Source organism: Anarrhichthys ocellatus, unplaced genomic scaffold (assembly GCF_004355925.1).
Source record: "Anarrhichthys ocellatus isolate YVR2014 unplaced genomic scaffold, GSC_Weel_1.0 scaffold10, whole genome shotgun sequence".
Classification (NCBI taxonomy): Eukaryota; Metazoa; Chordata; class Actinopteri; order Perciformes; family Anarhichadidae; genus Anarrhichthys; species Anarrhichthys ocellatus.
Genome location: NW_022280040.1, coordinates 6,675,725 through 6,702,588, shown reverse-complemented (window position 1 = coordinate 6,702,588; position 26,864 = coordinate 6,675,725). Strand labels below are relative to the sequence as shown.

Sequence of the window (26,864 nt, the reverse complement as noted above, 5' to 3'; positions counted from 1 at the left end):
ATTTATTTGTGCAACGAACAAAAACAAATCAATCACAAGCCTCACTACACAAAGTAAATGACTTCCAGGATGTCATTGACTACAGAGTGTGAATGAGGAACAGGATGCCGGTGGTAAGAGAACGGAGGCTGATGATTAATCAGACAACCGGAGGTGCATGCCTAATTCAGGAGCCTAGAGGCCGGGATGCAGGAACCCCGGGGTCTCTAGGGACAATTAAGTCACCCAGACCCAGGCCAAAGCAAGGGGATGTGTAGTTCTATTGTGAAGTTAGTTGATCCGGGGACAACCTGGTTTGCTTGTACTCTGCGTGATGCAAATACACCTACGTGGAGTGAAAACAATCCAATCTCTATCGTGGTCTGCAAGTGTTCGCTCCTGATAGTGAGATCCTGTGGTGTCTCACCATTGGTCAGATAGCTGAAGTTATTAAACTGGCAGTAAGATATTAAGACATTAATATATATAATAATAATATTATTATTAATAATATTAAGCATAAGCAAAGAAGCTGCCCGTCAAAAATCAACCCCTACAACTTGATTATGGATGAACGTTTATGGGTATCAAAAGAATGTAACAGAAAGCACAGAATCTAACTCACTCCAGGCACAAACGATCACTGGTGTCTAGAATTACGTGCAGCATCTATGCGTGCATGTGGAGCAGAATTTGCATTGTAAACAAGATGTATAACCTGTTCAAAGGTCTCCCGACCTCCGTGTCAATAAAAATTAAAACAACTTAGATATCTGCTAATTAGGTTTCTCGAGGGATACGTTTCTTTGTGCGACTAATCCTACTTAAGACAATAATGTGTCTGGGTTAAAAGGCTGTAGCGATCTGACTTGTGTCTCATTAAATCAACTGAACATACAGTTCTGCCCAACGCCTATCTGTCAACATGTTACCAAGGTGTTTGCACGCACAAAATACCTGCGTGATGTGTTGTTATCAACTGTTAAGGGCAGTAACAGCTAACCTGGCTGAAGCAAACCCCATTAAGTTTTACGAGTTGTCGTACTTAAACGCAGTAAACTCGTAAACCCAGCTGCTAATTCCGATTGACGAGCTTAATGGGATGCAGCATTACGGCCACCGCCGAGACAATCTTTCTCGTGAACCAGTAGTGTCTCACTTTTTGTCAGATAGCAACTGTGATCAATTTAATCGGAAGATATTAATTGGAGAAAGAGCCCTGCACAAAAGAAGAAAGTTATCCCAATTTAACCACAACTACAATAATGAGAAAAGATAACAAAAAGAAACGTACCATTTTTGTTGAACCAGAAACCCCACTTCGCTGAATGTTGGGCAATTAAAACGAGAACCGCTTCATCTCCTTTAGGACCTAAATAAGACAAACATTCAGAGGAAAAATAAAACACCGTTACAAACCAAGAAGCTGAACAACAAAGAAAGAAGGGAAAAATCAAGAAGTTGAAAGAAAATGAGGTTGTAACAACAGGTTTTTTTAAGACATTTAATAAGCCTAAATTCTCTTGTTCCTACTTTTAAATAGTCTAATCTAATAATTAGTTGTCTTACTGTATTACTGCGTGTAACTTTTATCTCTTAAAAGTACAAATCGGATTGAACTTCTCAGAGGTTTAGAGGAGTGCGTTTCCATTCTCTTACCGTGCCGGACGACTTTGAGCTCAACCACCAGTTTCTTCCCTGCTCCCTGGCCCACTGATGGCATCGTGGATAACGACTCTCCCTTCTTGTTGAGCATGACGACTTGGAGTGGCCCTGAAATGATGCGGGGGGGGGGGGGACATTTTTCAAAATTACCATGTTGTGATCCTCAACAATGACCGGTATGTGAGCCGGTGTGGTGTGCAAACAATGTTGTAAGTTTACCAAACTGAGTCCCGGCTGGACGAGCAGCATTCTGTGGCCAGGGGTTCCCTTCTGGCCAGTCCACTTTCAGAAGCTCTGGAAGCCTGGAACAAACAAATACAATTGACTTGAGCTGATGAAGTCACATCGGATTTATACGACTACGTCTAGTCAGGACAAGGAGACGAGGGGGAGGGAAATAAATCACACACTACACTACGGTTGCATGACTTCACATCACCACAACTAAGCTAAAGGCTCACCCATTCCCGGGTTTTAGGACTCATTCCTGCAACTCTATAGAGATGATTGTGCTGTGTGAAAGGCACATATGATGGTCTTGCTTTGAGGTAAAAATACATTGTAAAACCAAGATTAGCTGCTCGGAGTATGAGAGCATTTCCCCTAACTGCTTACTTGGCGGAGTCATTGTCAATGTTGATCTTGATGGCTTCATCAGTGGCGGTCTTGTCAATCTTGGAAATGGGTATGATCTTCACCTTGTCGTAAAATGCTTTGGGTTCCTGGAAACATAATTAATGATCAATATCAGGCTCCAAAAAAGCAAACTAAAGAAAAAACGTTAACGTAGAGATTTAACGTCAAGTTTCCTGTGACTTAAAATCTTGCACGGGGAGATTTTTCTACCCCGAGCTACTTCGATACCATGCTTAAGTACAGGATTTGCATGAATACCTTTTTTTCTTTATTACGCAAGAAATGGCTTGAACTACAAAGACAGCACGATAGAGAGTGGAAAGAACTGACATGCAAAACTCATGTAAGTCATATTTTTATCACAACTCCATAATTCCCTCCTTACCTGAACCACTTCAACCTCTCCTCCTGTGGAGAACACACTGTCGTCATGTTTTCCATGCAGCAAAAAACGAACCACACGACCATACAGAATGGGCACCGTTTTGTGAGACTTCACCTGTACGAAGAAGCATGCAGGCATCAATATATAATACAGAACAATCAGAATATACACTCAGAAAGAAACTAAAAGTTGCTCACGAGTTGGCCCGTTTTGTATATTTTGCCGTCCCACTCAATGGAAGAGAACGTCGCCCAGGGAAACTGCATTTTCTTAGTCAATTCTGGTCGTGTTATGGTCTCCGTAAAGCCCAAGAACTTTACTTGCTTGTCCCACTTCTCGTGGCAGTTTTTCAGCCACTGCGTAAACTCCCTCTGAATGTTGCCTCTTTGTTTCTGTGGACATACAAATGAACAGTTGAGCAACACCTGGTGGCTCTTTTACTTTTGTAATTAAAACAAAAATGGACTAAAGCTGCAACACGGGCACTGTATTGTAGTCATGTTCATGGTCCAATATTCGATGGTGCTTGACCTCCGATTTGGACTTATTTAAACAACTCCTGTAGAAGCATCTGGCAGAGTTTAGCTGGCTCGTGCAGAACTTTCTTCAACATTGATTGATTTACTTCCATTCATTGCCTCTTTGTGCTGTGCAGGTCGGCTAGCCTCGGCTAACCTATGCTAGCTGTGCTGCTGAACTTTTACTCTCAACCCGTTTCAGCACTTTGAGGAAGGATGTAGCAGCAGACCTGTTCTCTTTGACTGATCTTTCCTCCCTGTTGCACACTTGCTCACTAGGGGAATACAGCATGGACTCATTGGTGTAGCACAAACAGCTACTGAACACTTCCTGTCTGCTGCTTTTTGCTATATGATCGGGGGAGGCGCTACAAAGGAACGATTGTTGATTGCTGCAATTTGTTCAAAACCTCAAAAAAAAAAGTGCATTGGTATATGATCACCTGTGAATTAACAATGCGTGTGAAGAGGGTGTCCTTGTGCTTCAGTTTCATCTCCAGGTCCATGAAGGTGAGCTTGTTCGTGGTGACCTCGAATCTGTCGTCACTGAAAAGCACTCCTGAGATCCGACTGTAACACTCCGCAAGCTCCTTTGTTCCTTTATTCGGAGAACACCAGTCAAACCTGTCACAAACGGTCAGTGAAAATGTAAGAAAAATCAACAGTCTGTGGTAGTTAGGCACCGCCGCGCTTTGAGCTAAACTCTAACGTCATCATGCTTACATCCGGTATAATGTTTACCATGTTTTCTAATTAACATTAAACACAGATCCTTATATGATGTCATTACTGGACAGATTAAGCTTGGACTTGATGATAGTTATATTTCATCCTCTGGGAAACATGGCTGTCTGCACGTAATGTCATTGCAATCCATGATTATTAGTGGCTTCCACCTGCCTCCAGTCTTTGTGCTAAGCTAAGCCAACTGGCTTCTGCTGGCTCTAGCTCATATTTAGCGTATAACCCTTTACAACTAAGGAATTAAGTTACTTCCTAATCTTTTTTTGACTTAAATTGGAAAGAATTGTTTAACAAAATAGTTTAAAGTGTTTACTCGGGCACTTTGGTGTAAGGTATAAGCCGTCCATTCCAGAAACAGTCGAATATCGGCCTCTTCCCTCTTGCCTGATGCCGGGCGGCAGATTCATTATCAATGTCATCTTCATCGTCAGAGGCTGATAAACAAAAAAGGACCAAAATGAGACATGCAGTTAAAAAAAGATCCGTCATATTTCATGAAGTAGAATTCATATTTTTGGGTTAGAATACCTGGTTCTTCTGGGTAAGTCTCCTTGTCATAGAGGAAGGGATGATACCGAATGACTCCCTCCACCGAGCCTCCGTCTCCAGTGACGGCCGTGAACTCAAAGCTGTCTACAGCAGCGTTTATGTACAGAGTCTGCATGTCGTCGTCAACTTCCCTCAGAGTCATCGCACGGGGACATTTGGGAGGCTTCTCGCGCAAAGTGATCTGTGTAAAAGGAGTCATGTGATAACATTTAGCAGGAAAGAGACGTAGAAGTCAGTCTTGATGAGAATTAAACCTTTTAAGACCAGCAGCCTCACCTGAATGTCGATTTTAGAGGGATGATCCGAACCTGTAGAGCAGCTACTCATGTCCTTTCCGTTGACTCCATGAATGTAATAGTGATAGATGTGGCTGAAATATGGACAAAACTGAACTTTTTATTTTTTTCATAAGATTTAATCCAAGTAGATCATTTGGGACCTGTTCAGACTTTTGAGTGCATATCGGATGGCGTGGGTGATTGAACTCACGCTAGCTGTCTGGTCCACACTAAAAAATCTTGTTTCAAAAAGGCGATATGCTCGGGATGGACTCCCGTGATGACCACGGCTGTGAAGCTTTCCTTCCCAGATTCCTCAGCGATAAGGGCGTGGAGGCAGCGCTCATCGTCTTTATTCACATGCGAAGAGTCACCAGGCTGCAGGAGGAGGACGAGACGTCACACAGAGCACAGAGAAATCTTGCTGAAACATATATCACTTATTATAGTTGGTGCATGGAAATTAATTTTAAGATCACCTTGTTTTTGAAGTTACAAGCGAGCATGTACTTCATCTGAACAGAGGCGTTTGAACACTTGAACACTTACCTTCCTGTTTTTAATGACGCTGCTGTAAATATCCTCTTTGTCCCTCTCTTTTCTCTCAAACGCCTCCTTTGACAGAACCAGCTCATGAACATCTGGGGAGCCAACTGGTTTTGTGATCATCTACAAAAACAAAGTTATGGTTAATTTTAGCCACATTAGTGTTTATGGCAGTCTTTGTTCCTGTTTGTGGTGATGTTGCACTCTTAACTATTTTCATAGAAGGCGTACCCTGGTCGAGTTTCCGATGTAGAAAACAGCCTGTTTTCCTCCAACTCCAAAGTAGGAAATATCACTGTTGAGACTACGAGGGACGGGATCAGGCTGAACATACCCCTCTTGCTTACTGTGGTGAAAAATTAAAAGATACATTAGAAGAAAACTTTGGACAATCATGGCTAAACTGAAGCTAGAAAGTGAAGTAGGTAAAGCACACCAACCCTCCAACTGTGACATTTTCCCTGGAAAATTTAGAGAGTCTGTACACGGCCCAGTTCTTGAGCTGTTTCGAGGTCATCCCACACCCGTTATCCAAGACAATCACTGTAGGTTTCCCAAGAGTTTCATCAAACACCTGGACAACAGAGTCAAGTCAACATGACATTTGTAGGTAAACAGAAGGCACAGACTGGCAAGGTTAAATATTTGGTTAGGAAGATCACATGCAAATGCTTAACCAACCATCCGTATCTCTATTGTCCTCAATCCCGTATTTTTAGCTGTGGCCGAAAGAGAGTTGTCCATCAGCTCAGCAAGTGCGTATGCTGGGAAAAAATAATAAAGCTATGAGTGATGATATGCAGCTAAATGTCTCTGTTCATTTCAAGTGTACTACTTGCATTATACCAGAACTTACGCAATGATTTCTGGCCCTCACTAGCGTAGTACTCGTACAGGCCGCCCTTGATCAACGTATCGTAATGAGGCACAAACGTGATGCGCTCCTCCGTTGACCCTGCCAGAGCTTGGTCCTCCCGCTGAAACAACTGGAGGGTGCTGCCATCCTGAAGCTCCTCTACAAGGAAAAAATGAACCATTTTATCTGTCTTGTGTACATTCATATAAATAACGACTTATCACATGAACTGATATAATTTAAACAAGATACAATGATGACGACGACGACGACATTTACAGATCACATTAACTAGGAAAGCCATGAAACAGCTTGTTTTTGGTGCAATTTATTATCAGGCTGCAGCCTCTTCTCTGCGTACTGTGTTGATAAATATATAAATAAAAGTTAAATAACAATATTCTAAAATGTATTTGTTTATTTACTGTTTATTGTTGACTTTTGCACCAACAGTGACTGATTTACTCACTAAATTTGTCGAAATCCAGGACAATTCGGTCCGTTGTGGCCAGCACATATGTTTCACGAGGACGGATTGAGAATGTCTGTAACAAAATGTCAAAAATAAGCGTCAACAATACGTCAATGCATTGATTAGTCAATCAACAGACAATTTAGAGGCAACTATTTTGTGAATTGATTCATCGTTTTAGTCATTTGTCAAACCAAAAGTGAAACCATTCTCAGATGCGAGGATTTGTTGCTTTTTATTATTGTAAACTGTAAGACTTTAGGGTGCCCCTGTAGCTCCCCCAAGCAGCGGTAACTGGCATGGAAGTCAGTGGCAACTCCCCTAAACAGCGGCAACTGCAGTGGCAGGTCAGTGGCAACTGCCATTGCAAGTTAGTGGCAACTACCCCAAACACCAGCAACTGTCGTTGCAAATCAGTGGCAACTCTACCAAACAGCGTCAACTGCCGTGGCAATTCAGTGGCAACTACACCAAACACCAGCAACTGTTGATGCAAGTCAGTGGCAACTGCAACAAACAGCGCTAAGTCAGTGACAACTCTCCCAGACAGCAAAAACTGCCATGGGAAGTAAGTGGCAACTACCTCAAACAGCAGCAACTTCAGTGGCAAGTAAGTGGCAGTGGAGCCTGCCATCACAAGTGCCACTGCTAGCTGCCACTATTTGAGGTCGCTGTTAGACATCAAACTACCGATATCCATTCAGTAGTACATCGTGAAACCTTTATCTCACATTTTCAATCCCTAATTAAAAAAGGCAATTGTTCCTCTTGAACAAAAAATAGGAAAGATTATTATAAAGATGCCGGTTTCAACCAAATATATAGACCCATCATCCAATATTATAGTATGTGTTTAGAAAGAAAACACTTGACATATATGCCACACTACAGAAGTGTGATTGAAAGCATCCTCTGTCAGTGCTTTACTGTGTGGTATGCCAGCTACACAGCAGGGAACCGGAGGGAGGTGGCCCGTGTGGTTAGAACAGCACAGGGGATTGTGGGAGTTACCCTCCCTGATCTGGACACTGTGCTGTATGCTAGCAATACAACGACACTTTAACAAAGCACTGTTTTCACTTTAAAGCCATTGGTGCATGTGTTTTATCTTGTATGAATTGCATGTCTTGTTTTAAATCAGTAATGTCTTGTCTTAATGTTTTTACCTTGTTGCTGCTGTACTGACTGATGAGTCGCCAACTTAATTTCGTTGTATGTTTTTACGATGACAATAAACATCCTTTATATGGCGCATACACATTTAATTTATGAAATATACAAAGGTCAGAGACAGGAAGGAAGTTGTACTTAAGTGCAGTAACGTTTATCAACTTCAGTATTTCTCTTGGACAAGAGAGCAAATGACGTTACCGTTTAAGTAAAGTTAGACAACATTACCCGGTGCAGAAGTCGAAGAAAGCCATTGAAGTCCAAACCACTTGTATCCAGCAATTTACTCGTAATTTGCTTTTCATCTTCAGGGCGGCAGTCGTAAACACTGATAGTCCTGCGGTCTCGTCTTTCCTCCATGGTGACTGCTGAGAGAAGCGGAGAGCTCCAAGTGCACAGCGTCCAACTTCAGAGTATAATCAAGCTAACAAGCTGGCTAAGCTACATATGCATTACAGTTTAACATGACTTTGACGAAACTGCATTTGGTATATGTTGTCTTAAAACGCCCGCGACCTTAACCAAACCGCGCCCAGTCGGAGCCAAATGCGAATTTCAGACTGTTATGCTATAATATGGGGTCTGGCCCTTTAAGTGCTTGGTTCACGTCTCTATGGTAGCTCTACAGGGACACACCCCATCCACTTCCGCGAAACCGAAATAGCAACAACACGCTTTGACTTATGTTATCATTTCCTGGAATGGTTTTAACACGTTGGATGCGGCTGCTGAATCGAAACCACAGCTAGCTTGTTCAAACATGTATTCACGTGCAAGCTAGTTTTTAACCAATCGAAATTTTGCACAATGTCCGTGGTAGTTCGGAGCACGCGGGGCTGGGTTTTAGATGCGCGATCACTCATTGATGAGGGATATTCGCGTTGCCTCCGACTCAGAGATAATCAAAAGTCACACGTGAAGTGTCGATTCAAAAGTCAATGCTTTCAGATTTTAAAAAGCCATTATAGTGTGAGTGCCAGTGCTGCTGTGGATGAAGGGAGCACGGATATGTTGCAGAAAACAGACAAAGCATCAAAGGTACAGCAGGGGCTCATACAAGTTACTTTACAGCGACAACTGCTGGTTCCTGGGACTGTATTCACTCACAGACGTGAAGTAACGTTACACTCATGTATTGCAACATCAATTATGTTCAGATTATCTAAACAACAACTAGTGCGGTCATGATTCCTGCAGATATTCATTTTTGATTACATTTCAACAACAAGGAAGGATTTATTCATTGATTGTTTTTATTTAAATTTATCTTTTCAGAAATCGGAGACACATTTTGTACAATTTTTTTTTATTTGTAATTCAATTATTTGTTTATTGGAAATTCTCTAAGCAAAAAATGTATGCAGGAAAAGAATCTATGAATGAATATTTACTAAAAAGTCATTCATTTTTTAAATATACATTTTACTTCCAGAAAAGGAAACGAAAACACAGTGAACTCAACCAGGGGGAAATTGATTCCCAGGCCTTCCATGAGAAGGTAGGTTTAATCTCATTCTCTTCTAGCTGCATGTTGTCTTTGGAAATAGTTTTGTGCCGGAGTAGAAGTATAAACAAACGGAAGTACTTTAAGTACAGTACTTGAATAAATGTACTTAATGTCTTTCCACCACTCATGATCACGACACATTTTATTTCATGCATTTGAAATACAGTATCTGCCAGCACAGATCTCCTAAATGTATAATAATATTTGTGCTGATGTAGATCAGGTCTGTTGTCCTTGAGGGAACCAAGTCCCTGGTGGACTCTGCCCGATCTCTGGGACATCTAAACGGCGTGACAGACGCAGTGAAGGAGCCTCTTCCCTCTCAGGAGTGCAGCCTCGCTGCTCTCTGTGAAATGGCTAAAGAGCTTCCTCTAGTGGACGAAGACGAGCAGGAGGAGTGTGTGCAGCTACTTGTTGCTGAAGATGGCTGCACGTCACACGTTGACTTGTTCTCTCGGGTAACAGAGAACGGGGAGGACTGGGCTACAGTGGTCACACTGATGGGAGAGGAATATGTAATACCACCACACACAGCCTTCCTGCTGTCTGATTTCACAAGAATGCGACCCCTAGTCCACTGTGAGTACAAGATTGGGAACTGAGGAATGTGTAAATATTTTTCAGGCCATCTGGAGCGGATTTGACAGTTGTCACTGCACCATTGTGGTGACTTCTTTTCTAGGAAAAAAACACTTCTATTGTGGCGTAAATATAACCACCCCTTACTGAATTCATCACTGTAAATAATTCTAGCATGATTCTCAAGAGAGAGCACGCTCGTTGTTTTGCCCGGTCTGACATTGTTTACCAAAGCTGCTTATTTCTCACGCAGATGAAAGAAGATTTGACTTAATAGTTATGGATCCACCGTGGGAAAACAAGTCTGTGAAAAGGAGTCGCAGGTAACTTGTATATATATATATATATATATATATATAAAAAATACAATTCTAACAATTTTCAAATCTATATGTGCAAAAAGTATTATTTTATTTGTTCAATAATACTTTTATCAGTACTTTTATGTAGTTTTTCAGAATCAGAGAGAAGGATATAGTAGCTGAATTTACAACTTATAATATTTTATATCTATTTTCTTAATGAAGGTACAGTTCGTTGCCCTCGTCCCAGCTGAAACGGCTCCCTATACCAATGCTGGCATCCCCGAACTGTTTAGTGGTCACCTGGGTCACAAACCGGCCCAGCCACCTGCGCTTTGTCCGGGATGAGCTGTATCCACACTGGGGGGTAGAAGTTGTGGCCGAATGGTTATGGGTCAAGGTACACAAACTTTGAATAGATACAGCTCTCAATCATGAACATCTGACGTACTGGTGTGATTCCAGATGTTTTACTCTCTTCCTCCACCCCCCCCTCAGGTGACCACATCTGGACAGTTTGTGTTTCCACTAGATTCACATCATAAGAAGCCGTATGAAGTGCTGGTGCTGGGCCGATATCGTTCCACTGCAGATAACGCCACAAGGTGCAAAATGTTTGACTTCTCTGTGTCACTTCTCATACTGTTTATGCTATAAACAGTTAAATGGAATGTATTTGTTTCACCACTTCCAGCTCTTCAAGGACATCAGAGGCTCCTGTGGAGGACCAGCGTTTGATTGTCAGCGTCCCATCAGCTCTCCACTCCCAGAAGCCCTCACTCTCAGGTAAAATAGAACATAACAGTACTGTTGTGTTTTTCTATGCCACCAGAGGGCAATGCTGCAACGTCAAAAGATTGTTATCTTGCTTTACAGCCTCAGTGATAGCCCAACATCGGACTACGCTGACGTTTAAAATGCACCGTTTTGATTTGATTTCAGTAACAGTTACTACATGCAGTGTGTTTTTAATGAGGAATAGACACATTGAAGTAATAAATGTTTTTGTTTTTTTTACGTTATGTAATATCACACTTTTTGAATGTTTAACTTGAGGAGAAAAAACTTCTCAAACACAACATGCAGGGTTTCATTATAACGGGAGGAAGAGAATCCTGAACCCATGACAGGTTTGATTTGTCAGAGTGGGGACTTCTGCTCAGATTTAATCAAATTTGTCCCGTCTGCACTGATTGTGGTGTTGCAAGACTTGACTTCCAACATGGCCTCCCGCTGCTTAGAATCGATGTAAAACCTTGACAATGAATATGCAGGGGGCGATGAATAAGAGAGGCTTGACGTCATGTCCCTCCCTCTCAGGGGAACGCGATTTATTGTGCAGTATGGAGAGAAAAACACAGCCAGTGTTTGCCGGCGCTCTTTCAGAAGCACAGAAAAGCCTCCACCTCAAGGGGGGCTGGACACTGTTAAAATACACTGATCTAAACCATAATGACGGCTTTGTGGAGCTGTGATACCATAGAGATTATATAGATTAGCGATAGATAGACAAGACTCTCCGCAGGTTTAATCAGAACCGGTTTACTTTATTCCGGCTGCTTTATTTGCTGTTGTGGAGGCATTTTCATAGTATGAAATACAGACACCTAAATTAGACGAGCTCTTATTATTAAAAACAAAAAATACTACTGCTAAAGGGCCAGAATGAGCAGCATCTATAACTGTGGTGTGTGCCTCCGTTGCGTGCGTTTTAACTCCAGTTAGAGGTGTGAGATGGTGGGTGTGGCTCGAATCCGTGAGTGTAATAATTGTAAATTGCAGTGTGTCACGAAAGGGGCTTGACCCGACTCTTGCACAGCTGCCAATGAAAGTGGAACGGTTTATTTATTTAACAATTTGACAAGATAATTCAACACCTCGGAGTGTGAAAGGTAAGATTTCTTTTTCTTTTTGTTCTCTCCTGCAATAGATTATGCAACCGCTAGAAATTTCAAATATGTCTCAAGACCTTTGGCATTAATTAACCTGAGCTTTTTTTTTTTATACTTTCATCTCAAGCTATCATCCCTGTAATTCTGCTGCACTTTGTCGAGCATGTCAGATCTGTAAGCAACAGCATCGATGGTGTGAAAGCCACGACCCGCAAGTCTGCAGTGTTGAGAAACCCTGACCCACTTCTCCCTCCCCTCTCAGATGGGGCTCCTATCGCAGACATTTGTGGTTGCTATGGAGAGATGTGGGACACCATTACACTACAACACATCCTTGCCAGATGGTCAAGCTGCAGGAGAAAAAACAGTGTTTGCACTAGACAAGACGTGAGGTTTATTATTAATTAGGGCTCCCTACAAACAAAGTCCCGTCCCAGCTCGATATTATAATTATGGTTTAAATATCTGTTTATGCACACTATACATGTTGGGCTGACGTAGGAATGGATTCGTGAGAGTGATATATGCACCAGTATGTTTTATTGGCAGCTACAATATTTGGCCTATTTATAAACTTGTGAAAACAGTCTATTCAAAGAAAATAAAATCCAGATTAATATCAAGCTATTGATTCAAAGTGGTTATTCCATGTCTTGTAAACTCTGATGCTAAAGGTCCAATAGGCTTTTGGCCAATTGAGGGCGAAGCAACAAGCTGTAAACAGAACATTGACATATTAGCACTTCATTAGGTTAATAAAGTGAACAGCTTTTTGCTCGTTTTTGGTCTCCACCAACTCTTTAGCTGCTAAATGCTCCACTATGTTTGCCAGTCAGTCACTAACTTTTGTCTGTTTGACGTATGCTGCTGAGCATGTAGCTTAAGTAGATTTTAAAGGTTTTTTTTCACTCAAAAAAAGCCTTCTGCGTCTAGAAATGACACTGATGAGAGCGAGGACGTAAAACTAAAACAATACGCTTAAAGACACTCCAATGCTCAGTAAGTACCGAGTGGTTGTAATTCTCAACTATAGTGACTCACACTATACATAGCCATTTCATGATTGGCTATGAGTCGGATAACCCTTATGGTACTGGCATCGAGATTCAGATGGACACAACAAGACCCCGTGGGACTCCACGTGTGTGCTGAGAATCAAAGTCATTGATTATGTTGAAGGGGAAGAGGACTGAGACTAATAAGAACAAACATTACAATCTACGGCATCTTCGACTACATCCAACCATCCAACATCCAACCAAGGCAGAATATCTAAGAATGAATATGTTACTTGTCCAGAGTTTAGTTAAGAAAAGCCTTCCTTTGCTTTAGGCCACTCTCGGCAGAAGTTTCATACGTTGTCCCATTTCAGAGTTAAAGATGATAATTGGACCTTTTATTCTCCGTTCAACTTTGAGAGCTGAGTCACCGGTTGAAGTTGAATTAGTCGGAGACCTGCATGTTTGGCCTTTTCTCTCCGTGACTCTTGTCTCTCTGACGTGCAAAGGAAGAGAAAACTGGGAGGCAGGACTCCACATTGTGCAGGTTGGATCGGTTTGGGGATCAGGCTTTTGGGCTCATTAACTCCCTGAGTGTTGGCTGAGGCGAGTGTCAGGGTGGTTTGAGCATGCACAAGAGCAGACAGAGTGTAGCACCGGGGCAGAGGAAGTGAAACGTATCTGTCAGGTGCACTGCTCCAGGAATATCATCTCTTATAGACTCAAGGTCGCTGCCACATAGAAAAACGTGTGCTGTGCTGTGAAGGAGCTGGGCAGTTGCCAGTGTCCTCTGCCTATTGCAGAGTAACAAGCAAAGTGCCACCATAAGGAATGGAAGCAGTGGAGTAACCTTACAACCTGAATTTGTGTCTTTTAGAGACACTGCACTAGGAAGCCTGGGGAAAAAAAGCTGCAATGTCAACTCCTTGTCGATTCATTTGAAGTAAATAAATTGCTGGTGTGTGTTCGGGCCAGGAATTATTCAGCCCTTATCCTTTTCAATCCTCCAGATACACACAAAGTACGCAGTTCGTGGAAAAAAGGGGTCCCTCGAGTCAAAAGCTAGTTTTAAGAACAGCATCAATTTATTAGGCTTTAACCAGAGAGGGCAGTAAAACACAGCTTTTAAGCCTTGAAACGGCAAACCCAAGGCAGGCAGAACTGGTTGTTTATTGGGTCTCTAGGTGAAATATACTGTTGCCATGTGTTGTCTGCAGTTTGCACTTAATTTAAATTCTAACGTGACGGGGCACACACGCAATGCACGGAGAGGGAGAGGAACAGAATGTCAATAAGGGCCTTATTTCGGCCCCGGAGAGGGTTGAACCAGTCACAATCATTCCTCTTCCTCGTTTCTCTCGTTCTGTAGAGGTGTTGAAGCCCCACGTCGGAGCTGAAGCCAAGTGCTTGGAGCTGTTTGCCCGAAGTCTTCAACCTGGATGGACCAGCTGGGGCAACGAAGTGCTCCAATTTCAGCACACAAGCTATTTCACTTTGACACCAGCAGACGACGGAGCAGAGGTCCCTCAAGGCGACGCCGCAGACAAACCCACAGCCACACCGGCGTTAAGCTCACCCAGACAATCCTCTCCTCCCCGCCGCTGCCCCACCACGGTGGACTAATGACTGACCAGCAACACCTGTCACATCTGTATTTCAATGCGTTTTCAATTAGGATTCAGTGGCAGAATTATTCTATAGCAATTTATTTTGATCTGACTTCTTGTGCATGTGGGACCTTTGATTTCTTTAGGGGGTGGGGGGGGTCTGGGTACATTTTTAAGGTAGCGAATCGCAGGGCTGATGATGGAGAGATGAAAGTGCATTTCTGTGCCGCTATGTTCTTAACTTCCCACACTGCATTCAGATAAACAACACTCAGGGTTTATTTTGTGGATTAATCTTTGGCGCAATATGTGTCCTAAGGATGATCAAAGTATTTTTACACATTTTATGCTGTTTTGAACTGAATTTCAAAAATGTTTCCCATTCCTAGTAAAATAAACTGTTTCATACTGAATGCATTCGCTTGTAGCTGTCCTTTTACAAAACTTTTGTGTTGAAGTTTTCACCCGAAGCGCATGCTGCTGCGCCACGTCAAGGACGCCCAGTTACATAATGTGTCCGTGACTTTTGTTTTGTTTCCACTGAAAGACGTACTCTCCCTGTGTCACACGCCTAAACGTCAGCATAGCCATTAACCTACCTTTTCCTATCGGGTGGGGCCTCTAATGAGTGTGGTCTCCAGAGAGAGGAGAGGTGGTGTGGTGGGGAACGAGCAGGGCTGTCTTAAAAGCAGATGAGAATGAGTTACGACCACAGCAGCACAGTACACATCACAGCTAATGAGTGGGACTCCAGCAGGGTCGTTTACACATTAGCTTGTCAGGCTCTCTCTCTTTCTCCAACACACCAACACACCAGTCCATACGTCTATTTCTTCTTACCTGAAATCAAAGTCCTTTACAGAGTTCCCACAACTAAACTCAAAACAGCAGTGACTTAGGTTTACAAAGCTTTATCGTCCACTCTAAATGGACCGTAATTTACTAAATGAACGTCACACTGTATTGAAGAAGACTTGAAATTACTTGATAATAAATCAAGTGAGAAGTAGAGTCATTTTCATATAGACTTCTATACAATCAGACTTCTTTTTGCAACCAGAGGAGTCGCCCCCTGATGGCCGTTAGAAATAATGCAGGTTTAAGGCACTTCAAGTTTAACTTGGTCGAAGCCCAACTTACTCTTTGGTGTGTCGTACTATATTAAAGGTACACTGATAAGTAAATATGGTTTTATTTACTGCGACAAAAACCTCAAATATATCTCAAGGTCCACTTTCTTGGTTTTTCAGAAATTTAGCGTCACTGTTGTGGCTCCATATCGAATATGAAATATATTACAGGTGCAGAGTCTTCCCAGAATGCTTCACACGTAATCTGAACTCTCACCTAAAACCTGAAGGTCTTAGGTTTAAAGATGGATTACTAAAAAACGTTACTGACGAAGGTATGAACGATGTTATTATCTCAGCAACTCATCACTCCATACAGTTGCTGTGCTGTCACATAATGCAACAAAGGACATACCACTCTTTCAGGATTGTAAATGTACAAGTTGCACAATATACATACGTATGGTTTAAGCTTTAACAATTGAGAAACAACTTTGGAGGTGGAGGTGGAGAGGTACTCAGCAGTAGGTCGTCAAGGATTTCTCGTTATTGTCTGTGTTCCCACGGAAACGAAAGGCAAATCAATGAAATTCACCACTCATCCTTGAATATTTCTCAGAAAGAGTTCCTTTATGAAACACGCCATAGCCGGGCATTTGACGCATGCAAAGCTGCCGGCGTGATGCGCTTTGTCTCCATTGGCTTTTCATCGGCGACTTACCACCTCCTGCTCTTTCAAACCTGGCTTATCAAGGCTCACAAGCTGAACACTTCACACTAAGGTTAGAGTTTGCCTTATGTTGTGAAGGAGTCTGTACACGGCTGCTTTCCTCTCGCATGAACTTCTGAGAAATTCATTGAGATAAAGTACAAAAAGATGGAATGCAATCATAAGAGAGTCTACCTGAAGTCGACCGTATCACAGCGTCACTGTCCCAAATATCGTGACGCTTTCAATACGCTACAGAGTGATGTCACCGCGGTCATCGTCTCTCTTTTAGGCGCCAGTGGACGGAGAGTGTCCTGTCAAAAATCACGATGAAGCACCACAGTGAAGACCTGGTCTCCCCTTCTTCCTCCAGCTCCCCCCTCCCCTTGTGTGAGTTTTGTCTTAAATCCCAGCCATCCTATTTGACTGCACTGTCAACCAGCAGCAAGGGCTTCACCTCAAATTGTCAATCAGCTGAGCGACACTTGCTGTCGTCTTTGTGGTGAGGAGATGGAGGACTAAGAGCTGATTCATTTCAAAACTTCCACAGTTCCACCCTAATGTGCTAATTCCACTTAACCTCAAATGGAAACGCTAAGAACTTCATCCGATCCCGCTTGAAGGCTGATGGCCTGTAATGAACACAGACAATGAAATCAATTTCTATAAATAGTTGATACATCTGAGAGGTTATGAGATTATTAATGATGTCGGAAAGAAGAAAGAAATACATACATTTGTATTCAGTACTGTTCTCTCATCATTACTTTTTAAATGCCGTGGACTATAAATATAAAGTATTATAGTTGCATAAGTGCAACTTATATATCTTACTTTCCATTACAGACTGAGTAGTAATTGACTTTGACATGTAAAATTGGTTGAGTGTCCCTGTAAATGTTACGACTTGCTCTTATTTTACATCTGGCTAGTAAGAAAAAGACGTGAGTCCACGTTTCAAGACGACTGAGAGAGAGAATGTGTCATATCTTCTTGCTTTGATCAGATCAGACACTTTGCTCGTGGTGACTGATTTGGTGCCGTCCCTCCAGTGCGTAAGCCATCACAAGAGAATAGCCCATGTTGCCAATGGTAAACTGGCAGACATATTTCCCATGTATAGTCCCGGGGATGAGAGAGTTTGAGAAAATGTTGCTGTAAATAGTCAGAAGCTTTGTCAACAACTCCGCTCACAGAGGGAAAAACAAAGCCTTTTGGTTTGCAGACAGCCGTGGAGCAAACTGGCAGCCATCACGGCTAGATCTCCCACAGGAGGCTGCGGGGGGATGAGAGAGATAATTATTTCCTAAGAGGGGCTGCTGCTGCTCCTCGTCTGTCTCGATCCCTCGGCCCTGTCCTCCGCGCTGCCTTTGCTACACGCACATGCAGCTTAGCAGCAACTACAAGGAACGGACACTTAGTAGTTTCGTCAGTCTGCACCATCAGAGAGAATGTGAAATCTTAAGTGGAGTGTGCAGACGTACAAGCGATTCCCAAGGAATACATTTATTACGACCGACTCTGATGTTTATGGTATAGCAGCTCTAGTATGTTGTTACATTTCTAATGAAGAGGTTTGCAGTAACAAGAAACACCGATATTTTCTAACTGGTATCTTATTTTTCCCCTTCTACAAGCAAAATAAGCAATTAAACAATATTAAAGTTCTGATTTCTTCAAACTTTCTTTTTGTGACACACAATATCACAGACACTTCTTGCTCCCTAACTCGGACTTTTTTATTCATCGGCAGATATCCTAATATTATTTAATAATAGTGATTTATTTTTCTAATACAGTCCTTAAACAGGCAGCGCGAGCTTTGATTTCCTCTCTGACACACATTCAACTGATACATTTCATCTCCTCAAAGGATTCATTTACCTCCCAAATTTGCAGATGAGAGGAATGAAAGCAAATGCTTTGCAGAATGTCTTAAATGTATTCATGAGGATGTAGAGTCTGGTAACATAATCTGATTTAACACAGTGCCATGTACTTTATGAAAATTTTCAAAGTCACCCAAGGGACGAGATATATCTGGCTGTCATTAAATATACATATGAAGCGAGGAGAAGGGAGAGATGAGCATGTTTCAGCGCTAAATCGAGACATGCTGCGGAGCTCATCATTTTACAAGAACTCACACTGCAGCTCACAGATCTCACACTTTTATCCTGAATCAGTGCCGAAAAGCCACATTAGTGGGACTTATGTGTAACACAATAATCAAAGTTATGTCCCCATAACAGCCCCCTGTATAATTCCTGTCCAGCACCAATCTGCAGACAGACACGGTTAGCGACTATAGCTGGTGAACATATTTGAGCATTGACGTGCTAAAGAGTTGGTGAAACAAAAACGACGTTAACGCGAGACGTCAGTGCTAATGACAAACAGGAAGTCCCCACTGCAAGCCACTGATAGCCAACAAGCTAACAAGCTAACAAATCAACAGGCTGAGAAGCAGTGAAACACACATAGAACTGTGAAGACACACACACATCTTGTCCAGAAGTTTGATTTTCTGTCATTTTGTTCCACTGAATAACTGCTGCTGCGTTGTAATGTTTTATTCACATCTTACGGCTCCAGTTGTAATTTGATTCGCGTTAATTAGTCGTTCCCTGTGACTGTGGGCTTTCGCTTCATGCTGCTCCCCTCCCGCCACACTTCCAAAGACATGCATGTCAGGTGGACGGAGACTCCTAATTGCCAACTTGTTTGAATGTGAGCGTGGCATTTTCTCTTTTTATTTTCTGTTTTAACCGTAAACCTGCTTCCCAGGCATGTCCTCTGCCCGGTGCATGCTGGGATAGGCTTCAGCTCCTGGGAAATACTGTATATAAATGTCTATATCCCTGTGTTGAACCTGTCTTCCTTCTCATCACAACCAAACCTCTTTCTCTTCATCTGTCGCTCTCCACATATTGACAGAAAGCTCAAAGCTAATACTTACGAGGAACATGAATGCGACTGAAACTAGTCCTTGACTGCTTTTCCCCTGGGCTTCATGAAAAATGTTAGAGACTCGTTCACATCGAGTTCATTTTCAGATTCCTTTCAGCCTCCTCGCTGTCAGCGTTCAGAGTCAGCGAGGCCTAATGGCAGATGGATAGATGGACGGCTCCATCCATATTCATTCACAGGCATACCTCAGGGCTCTCATGTTAAGATCTGTCTGTCAGCAAGCAGCATGTGTCAGTGAGTCAATGAAAAGGTGTCAAAGGGAAAGAAAAAGGACTGTTTGAACGTCCAAACATGAGCAGCTAGTCCAAAATAGTCACTGAAGGAGATAAATAAAGGGATGTTAGTAGCTTAGGTGTCAACATGGCTGACAGGCGGATGGCAGCAGGGAGGAAATCACTCTGCGCCAGATTTACAAATGGTCTGGCTTAGTTAAACAGAAAGATTTGTGACAGCTCTCCTTTCCTGTCTGTCCTCACTCGGCTTGCTGCTGTTGTTTTACATTTCTAAACATACAAGGAGTAGATTCTGCAGTGACTACCTGTTTTTGCATCAGAGACGTGTCATTATTTTTGGTCGGGAAGCGTTTGTTAAATATTATTTCTGCGTCAGCAACGGGTCATGTTGCATCACGATGGATGGATGGCCGCAGGGCGCTCCACTGTGAGAGGAGTGAACCAAAAAAGACGCTTTTAAATTTTGTGGTTGGAAAATTAATCAATGCAAATGAATATAATGCCAAAGGCTGCTGTTTAATACAGACTGCAGAACCGTCGCATGGGCTGTGCGGAGTGTGTGACCGCACAGTTTCTACTGTTTTCTTCTTTTACACATTTTCTCTACTTGGTGAACGCCCGACATGTGTTTATGTCAAAAAGTGGTGGAGAGCTGAAGGAGCACATAACCTCTCCTTCTTTGCCTTTCATGGGCGCATGGGAGAGTGTCCATGCTCTTATACTCACTAACGGGTCAGAAGTTGTGCAGCTACGGCTCCATGCTGCTTGGTTTGTGAATCATCACTGGTTTCAGCAACAAGAGAAGCAGGTTCAGCTGGAGAATAACAACCCGATGTATCTACTGAGCAAAGGTCAGTGGTGATCCAAACAAAGCTCAGTGTGATACTGATATGACACTGGGTCTTTCTTCTCTTAACACTGTAAAGAGCCTTGTATCTCTGCTGGTGTTTGAGGATTTTATTTTGAAAGGGCAGACCAAAGGATGACCCAGAAGAGTTCATAGAAAATCAACAGTTAATGCACAACTTCAGTTGATATTATGACTGAACTGAATTTGCAATGACTGTACAAACTTATGCTGTGCAGCTAAGCAGAGCATGATTATAAATTCTGGTGAAGGCCCCAAAGTTCTCACATGTCAGTCTGAATTTTGGGTAAATACAGTATGTTTAACATGATGCAGAGGACATCTAGAATATTTCCATTTGATGCTGTTGCACAGCCATAAAAACATGTAGTCTTGGGTTTGAATATTTCAAAGTAAGACAAGGCATGTTTATTTTTATGCCACTTTTCACAGAGGCTTTTTTCTTTGCTTTACATTTCAAAACACCAGAAGAATAGAATTGAATAAAGTTAATATATTTAAGTGTGTTTCTAATATTCTTCTCATTTTTGTAAATGGGTGGCAAAACATTAATTAAAAGCAAAATTTTAGTTTTATTCTCCCCGCCACCAGAAGACTACTTCGCCAGATTTGAGCGTGCAGTAGACCTTCAGTTAGCAGTTAGCAAATTTTAGTCATTGTCTCGTTTCTGCCACTTTGGATTTAATTATAGGCTGATGACACACAAGAAGATTTTAAGATAGCAGCGTCATTCTAACCGTCTCTCAGAGTTCAGAGAACTTCAGTCTTCACTGGAAACAACTCTTAAACAACACTACTTGGTTAGGTTTAGGAATAGATTGAAAAGATCGTCGTTTGGGTTAAAATAACTAGGGAAGTGTCTTTACTGAAGTTCACAAGTTACGTGACAAATAAATCAATGCTGACTTCTCGTTTCACGTGGGAAACGAACAGCGGTCTCCTGACTGAAAGATTGATGCTTGTTGGACACCTCCATTCCCGCCCGCCCTGTGTGGGGCTTTTGCGGTCTTCTTGCTTTCTCATTCATGATTACGTGGATATCATATGAAATTACTTTGTAAGATACTGACGAATTACGGCTCAATATTTAACAGTATATCAGAGCAATGTCTGTCACTGTGGCACTGGGAGTATGTGGAAGAGAGTGAATGTGTGAGTGTAGGATGTGGGTTTGTGTTGATGAGGCTGCAGCACTGGCAGATTGCTGCCGGTAAGAGCCAGTTACCCAGTTTCCATCAATCACAGTCCCAGTGGTGTGTCTACGCCTGCCTAAACTCCCACCTCTGCAGTACAGCAAAAACAACCTCTATTTTTTTCTTACCTTGACCTTTAAGAAGTACATACTCAGGGAAGCAGACGTGAGATAAATGACATATAAGCTTTATTACGGTGGTGCGTACTTTGTAGTCAAAATGTGATATTATTTTCACAAATGTAAAAATGTAACGAATATATTTTATAACCTCCAAAAACATGAAGAGCAATCACTGTCAGCCTTTGTCTAAAAACCACATAGGAATACATTTTAGAGTTATAAAAATAGCTTAAATTCAATAAATCCCTGTGTAAACAGAGCCAGCAGTGGGGCGACTGTTTAAACAGGCAGCTCATACAGCTCTATGGATCACTGCTTTATGGAAAGAATCCGATGGATAACCTTTGTTGAGTATCGACTCAGACTCTCTGGGTTAGTGTTCTGACATTGAGTTGACTGCAGAAGAAGTGATAAAGTGGAAGTAATGTAAAGCTCTGTGCATTTTATTTGTTCAAAGGTGCTTTTTAAAGCAAATTGTACAAACGTCTATTGTATTAACAATAAACAAACCAGTGAGGGCTTTTCAGGAAGTCCTTTTCTGTTCACTTGAACAAAGTATTGTACTTGTGTACTTTGTGTGGTTCTCAGCTTAACTTTCAGTACGTTAAGGCGTTAGCAAATCTGCTAGTATTGAATCATCAATTGTTGCAGGGCTTCTTCATTTACTTACTTTTGAAAATCTGAATATCAGACGACAGTGATGCATTAATTCATTTTACAGTTCCTGACTTGTGAAATATCACTTTCAGTTGTCTTGTATTTATCAGCAATACAATTGTTTCCACCGAGGAGAATAGTCTGAGGTCGCGCTGCTCTCATCTTCAAAAAGACATGAGGAGAAAACTGTGCGTGTTGCCACTTTCTATTGCCAATTGATGATGATCTTCTACACTGAATTTACTGAGATTGAATTTGCAAAGAAGAACTAACACTGTCAATGCCCTTTTACACATATTGTGTCAGTTTCAGGATTGTAAACTGATAAACAAGCTGACTTCTCGAGTTTTAGCGATATAATTATTCTTCAAAATGAATCAGGCCCTTCAAAAGCATCTCCAAAAAAATAAAACCAAGAGCAGAAATGTAAGGAATGGATTAGTGTGTTTATCTCCCCTGATGCAATCTTTAGCACGGACGTCTAACTAGCTTACACTACACCTAGCATTACTTCCAAGGCCGAGGGTTAAAGGGAAAATGTTCCACCTTTTACGTGGACGTCCAATCAGTGTTGATGGTAAATGTAGTCGATTGAAGCAATGCAAGCTCAGTTCGCAGCAGCAAAATCTGTTGTTCTTCCTGCATCCAGTGACGTCGGTTAGTCTCCTTCTCAACAGATCCAGGTCTATCAGGCCTGTCCAGGACCCTTCTCCAACAAGGAAGGTTCTCACTAAAGATTAATGAGTTTCACCTTTAAGGCGGAGTGGTCGAGATGGAAACTGACCCGTCTATAATGAATTTCAGGTCAAATAAATGTTGCCTGCGATGGCAGACTGAGGGGTTCAAACATGCGTCTTTTCTAAATGTTAATTCGTTACAGGGGTTTAATTGATCACGACAAGTCAAACTCTCCCTGATCTGTTTCTGCTGTTGCGTGTTTAGTCATTTGAACCCCTTCATTACTTTATGCTTTAGCTTTGATAGCGATGTCACTGAAAAAGGTGACATCACACGCAAACGACCTCACTACCTTAAAAAAACTGAAGAAAAGTATTAGTTCACTGTTTAAAAGGCACTTACACAAGCAGATAAAGGTCTTGAAGTTTAGCTACAATCATACAAAGGACTTAATTCCACTTTTCTATTTTTTCAAACAAGCCCTGCGGCTCTATGAAATATTATCCCTCTTCGTTTTGAAAAATTCCATCATTATATATCAGTAACAAAGAAATCATCCACATCCTCACTTGTGGCTTTTATTAACCCGCAAATTACAATTTTAGATATTTTGCTTAGATGCCCCGCAGCACCTGTCATGCCACATAAAGCTTTTCTGTTCGGTTTAAGTTACATTTTCCAAGTCCACACTATATCCCTTCCCTCCTTATTCCCCACTGCCTCCTGACAGCTCGCACATCTGAGCACGTCTCCTCCTCTAATGACATAACATAGTGTGTCCGGTAGTTTAGGGAAATCCATTTCTCGGACATTTGTAATTACTCTAACCTCAGGGCTCAGGGGAAGACTGTGGCTGTAAACCAAATCAAGCCGCGGTTCATGCTTCTTTGAGTCACGCTTTCACAGCGTATTTCTGTTCATGCTGAACTGAAAGGTTTGTGTTTCAGTGCAAAGTGACACGACGAGAGAGACAGGTATTTTAGAGGTGCATCCTCTTGTGAAACTTTTTAACCGAGCTGGTGTAACAGAACGCCAGAGCGGTGAGGCATCGTGCCGCCAACCGGCCCAGCAAGAGAGAGCGACAGGCCGGTGACAGGCCGGGGCACACAGGCCTCAGTGAGTCACTGATACGGGACAGCGATGACATGCCGTCACTCCAGCATCCGCTCTCCAGGGCTCTGCAGCGCCATTTCAGAAAGGAGGGACTTCTGTGGAAAACTGCCTGCAATAGTGTTAGAGAGGGCAAAATATATAGAAAGATATAGAAAAATTCCATCCCCCCCCCTTTTTTCCTCTTCAACCCTGTGATCCTCAGGAATTGAGATGACGTGAAGTGAAATTGACGTAGTTGCAGTTGTGTCATCATGGCCAAACAGAACTCTCCCCCCCAAGAAAAATGACTCCAGCAGTTGATTTAGCAAAAGCCCCAAAATATGTCACACGGTGAAGGGTGAAGTCCTCCAGCGAGCGTAGTAATTACGATTGTCCCAAAATGGGATGTGACGTTGTTTCTGAGCCACAAAGTCCAACAGAGGAAAGAGGTCGGGGTGGATGGACGGGTCAAAACATCAGACTTATACACGGGAGACCGCTGTTCATGTCCCCGATTCGTGAGCAGTGCAGTCACTGGGGAAAACTGTTGGCAATGTATGTTTCTGCAAATCCCAGACACATTGAATGTCGACGTTTTTGCAGTTGGTCAGAGAAAGTGACGTAGTCCTGTTGATAGTGGAATCCAGTCAGAAGATACTTAACATAATTCTAGAGGGAAATTAAATTGTTGCATTTTGTCCTCTAATTTGGGGGAATAGTTGCACGTGTCATTTAGTAATGGAGACATGGAAAATATATTAAAACATATTTCTGCCGTCGTAGCCTGAACTGCCCTTTGTTTGGTATGTCTATTGGTTTACAAATTGCCAGAAGTAATTAACACTGGAAAGGTAATGACATTAAACCAGATGGTTACAGACAGCTGCTGTGACTTTAATAAAGCAATATCCTATTTACATAAGACAATCAGGAGTTCTCAGACAAAGCCGGTGGCGATCACATTAATGAATGACTCGGTTTGTGCTAAATAGTTTCCTGAAATAATCAGATGAGTCAGATAAGGAGTTGGCTCGGAGCCAAGCTCCAGTGAATAAACAGGAGCTGAATTTGCTCAGTGGCAGAACTCCTCGTTACACCAGAACATGTTTAATAACACCTAATCGAGTTCATTTTAATTTTACGAAGCTCAAAGAAAATCTGTCTGTGGAAACGGCCGAGACGCAAAGAGCTCGGTGATAACTCCTGGTGAAATATCAGGCGGTTTAATTCACAAACTGCTCTTTCATACACAAAATATGAACATTAGTAAGAGTATTATACAGTTTACATACAATTATGTGTGTCCAGTGTACCTGCAAAGTACCAGGTAAACATTTGCACGTGCACACACACACACACACACACACACACACATACACGCACACACACTGAAATCCACAGCTTGACCTTAGTTGTCTGATTTTGAAAAACAGGTATTGGCTTCTTGGTCTGGACTGTTTCCATTCAGCATTCATCTCCTATTTTCTGATCTGACGTTCCACTGAGGATTAATTGCTTGCCGTCGTTTTTAGTGGAGCTTATTATAATTCCTTTGATGTGGTGATTCACATCGCCAGGAGTCCCTCTGAAGGTGCGAGAACCAGAACCTGTTGCATGAAACCGCATCAGACGGAAATATGTGAGGATTCTAATTCTAGAGCTAAACACTTGAAATCTGACACCCTGGAAACACATTGAGTGGCAAAATTATTAACTGTAATGTGAGAAACGCCTTCATGTGTATGACATTTAGTCAACACATGCACGTTTTTGTCATTGGAACATACAAATATCCTTAAAAACACAATCAAATAAGCAGGGAAAATCGCATTTCCTTGTCTTTAGCAATCTATTGGATGGGAACTGTAACGGCCACTCGTACTTCAGTGAGCTGAAGACACTGTAGAGGGATACATGAGAATGGACTCAACCTTCTCATACGCTCATGCTAATTAGCAGCACATTCACGTCCCTTAAAGCTAGAGGGAGACAGACAGGCAGGAGATATTTCTGACAACTGTCATTCAGCTAAGTTAAAAGTGAGCTTCATGTGGAGACGTTGCACTATAGGTAATGTCACAATTATTGTTAGTTTCTACTCCGGGGCGTGAGCCCTTTTCGACATCATCGGTTCAGTTTGATAGTTGATTGATATTTTGGGAGGAAAGTGACAGGTGCGGCCTCAAACACAGAGCCCTTAATAGCATGGACACCAGACAGCTTGTTATAAAGTTAGGACCTGGGCCCAAAACTTCTGATATTCCGCTCACATGCTCCAAGCCTCCAGGTCTTTGTCCAAACTCAGTCAATACATGATTGATGCTCACGCAAACATAGAGGAGGATTTCCTCAAGGACTCATCCATAACATTTCGTTAATGATTACAGGCCTGTGAGATGAAGTGAAAGGTGAAGATATAATGGTCTGACCACTGAGCTCTCCTCACAGCCAGCGAGCGACTTCATTAGGCACCTTTTGGGCCACTTTGGCATTTACTCTCGAAATTAAATAAAGTCTTGTCCAGCAGGAACAACTGCCCCTCCACACACACACACACACACACACACACACACACACACACACACACAC

General features: G+C 42.2%; 2 protein-coding genes across 3 annotated transcripts in view; one reads left to right on the top strand and one right to left on the bottom strand.

Moving 5' to 3' along the window:
• The window catches only part of smchd1 (structural maintenance of chromosomes flexible hinge domain containing 1), a 20,499-nt gene extending 12,124 nt beyond the window's left edge, over nucleotides 1-8,375 (bottom strand). The window contains exons 1-18 of the mRNA XM_031850263.1: nucleotides 8,027-8,375; nucleotides 6,626-6,701; nucleotides 6,157-6,315; nucleotides 5,982-6,064; nucleotides 5,741-5,874; nucleotides 5,532-5,646; nucleotides 5,304-5,423; nucleotides 4,966-5,132; nucleotides 4,753-4,846; nucleotides 4,456-4,657; nucleotides 4,241-4,361; nucleotides 3,627-3,807; nucleotides 2,863-3,057; nucleotides 2,666-2,779; nucleotides 2,260-2,366; nucleotides 1,864-1,946; nucleotides 1,639-1,752; nucleotides 1,274-1,351 (exon numbers count right to left, since the gene is read on the bottom strand). Of these exons, the coding sequence (XP_031706123.1) occupies nucleotides 1,274-1,351; nucleotides 1,639-1,752; nucleotides 1,864-1,946; nucleotides 2,260-2,366; nucleotides 2,666-2,779; nucleotides 2,863-3,057; nucleotides 3,627-3,807; nucleotides 4,241-4,361; nucleotides 4,456-4,657; nucleotides 4,753-4,846; nucleotides 4,966-5,132; nucleotides 5,304-5,423; nucleotides 5,532-5,646; nucleotides 5,741-5,874; nucleotides 5,982-6,064; nucleotides 6,157-6,315; nucleotides 6,626-6,701; nucleotides 8,027-8,158 (2,275 nt within the window). The 5' untranslated portion in view covers nucleotides 8,159-8,375. The remainder of the gene's footprint in view (nucleotides 1-1,273; nucleotides 1,352-1,638; nucleotides 1,753-1,863; nucleotides 1,947-2,259; nucleotides 2,367-2,665; nucleotides 2,780-2,862; nucleotides 3,058-3,626; nucleotides 3,808-4,240; nucleotides 4,362-4,455; nucleotides 4,658-4,752; nucleotides 4,847-4,965; nucleotides 5,133-5,303; nucleotides 5,424-5,531; nucleotides 5,647-5,740; nucleotides 5,875-5,981; nucleotides 6,065-6,156; nucleotides 6,316-6,625; nucleotides 6,702-8,026) is intronic.
• An 82-nt stretch (nucleotides 8,376-8,457) lies between these two features.
• mettl4 (methyltransferase 4, N6-adenosine) lies at nucleotides 8,458-15,170 on the top strand. 2 transcript variants are annotated; one of them, XM_031849841.1, is made up of 8 exons: nucleotides 8,458-8,836; nucleotides 9,231-9,296; nucleotides 9,524-9,884; nucleotides 10,138-10,207; nucleotides 10,412-10,586; nucleotides 10,685-10,791; nucleotides 10,881-10,972; nucleotides 14,446-15,170. In XM_031849841.1, exons 1-8 carry the CDS (start codon nucleotides 8,606-8,608, stop codon nucleotides 14,697-14,699), a joined length of 1,356 nt encoding a protein of 451 aa, XP_031705701.1. In that variant the 5' UTR covers nucleotides 8,458-8,605; the 3' UTR covers nucleotides 14,700-15,170. The 2 variants fall into 2 exon arrangements, with proteins under 2 accessions (XP_031705701.1, XP_031705700.1); XM_031849840.1 differs by lacking the exon at nucleotides 14,446-15,170 and having other exon boundaries at nucleotides 10,881-14,435.
• Nucleotides 15,171-26,864: the final 11,694 nt, after the last annotated feature.

Coding starts and splice junctions, on each gene's coding strand:
- mettl4 (XM_031849840.1), top strand. CDS start 8,606: ATGTCCGTGGTAGTTCGGAGCACGCGGGGCTGGGTTTTAGATGCGCGA. Junction 9,885..10,137: donor AATGCGACCCCTAGTCCACT/GTGAGTACAAGA, acceptor TTTCTCACGCAG/ATGAAAGAAGATTTGACTTA. Junction 10,792..10,880: donor ACTGCAGATAACGCCACAAG/GTGCAAAATGTT, acceptor CACCACTTCCAG/CTCTTCAAGGACATCAGAGG.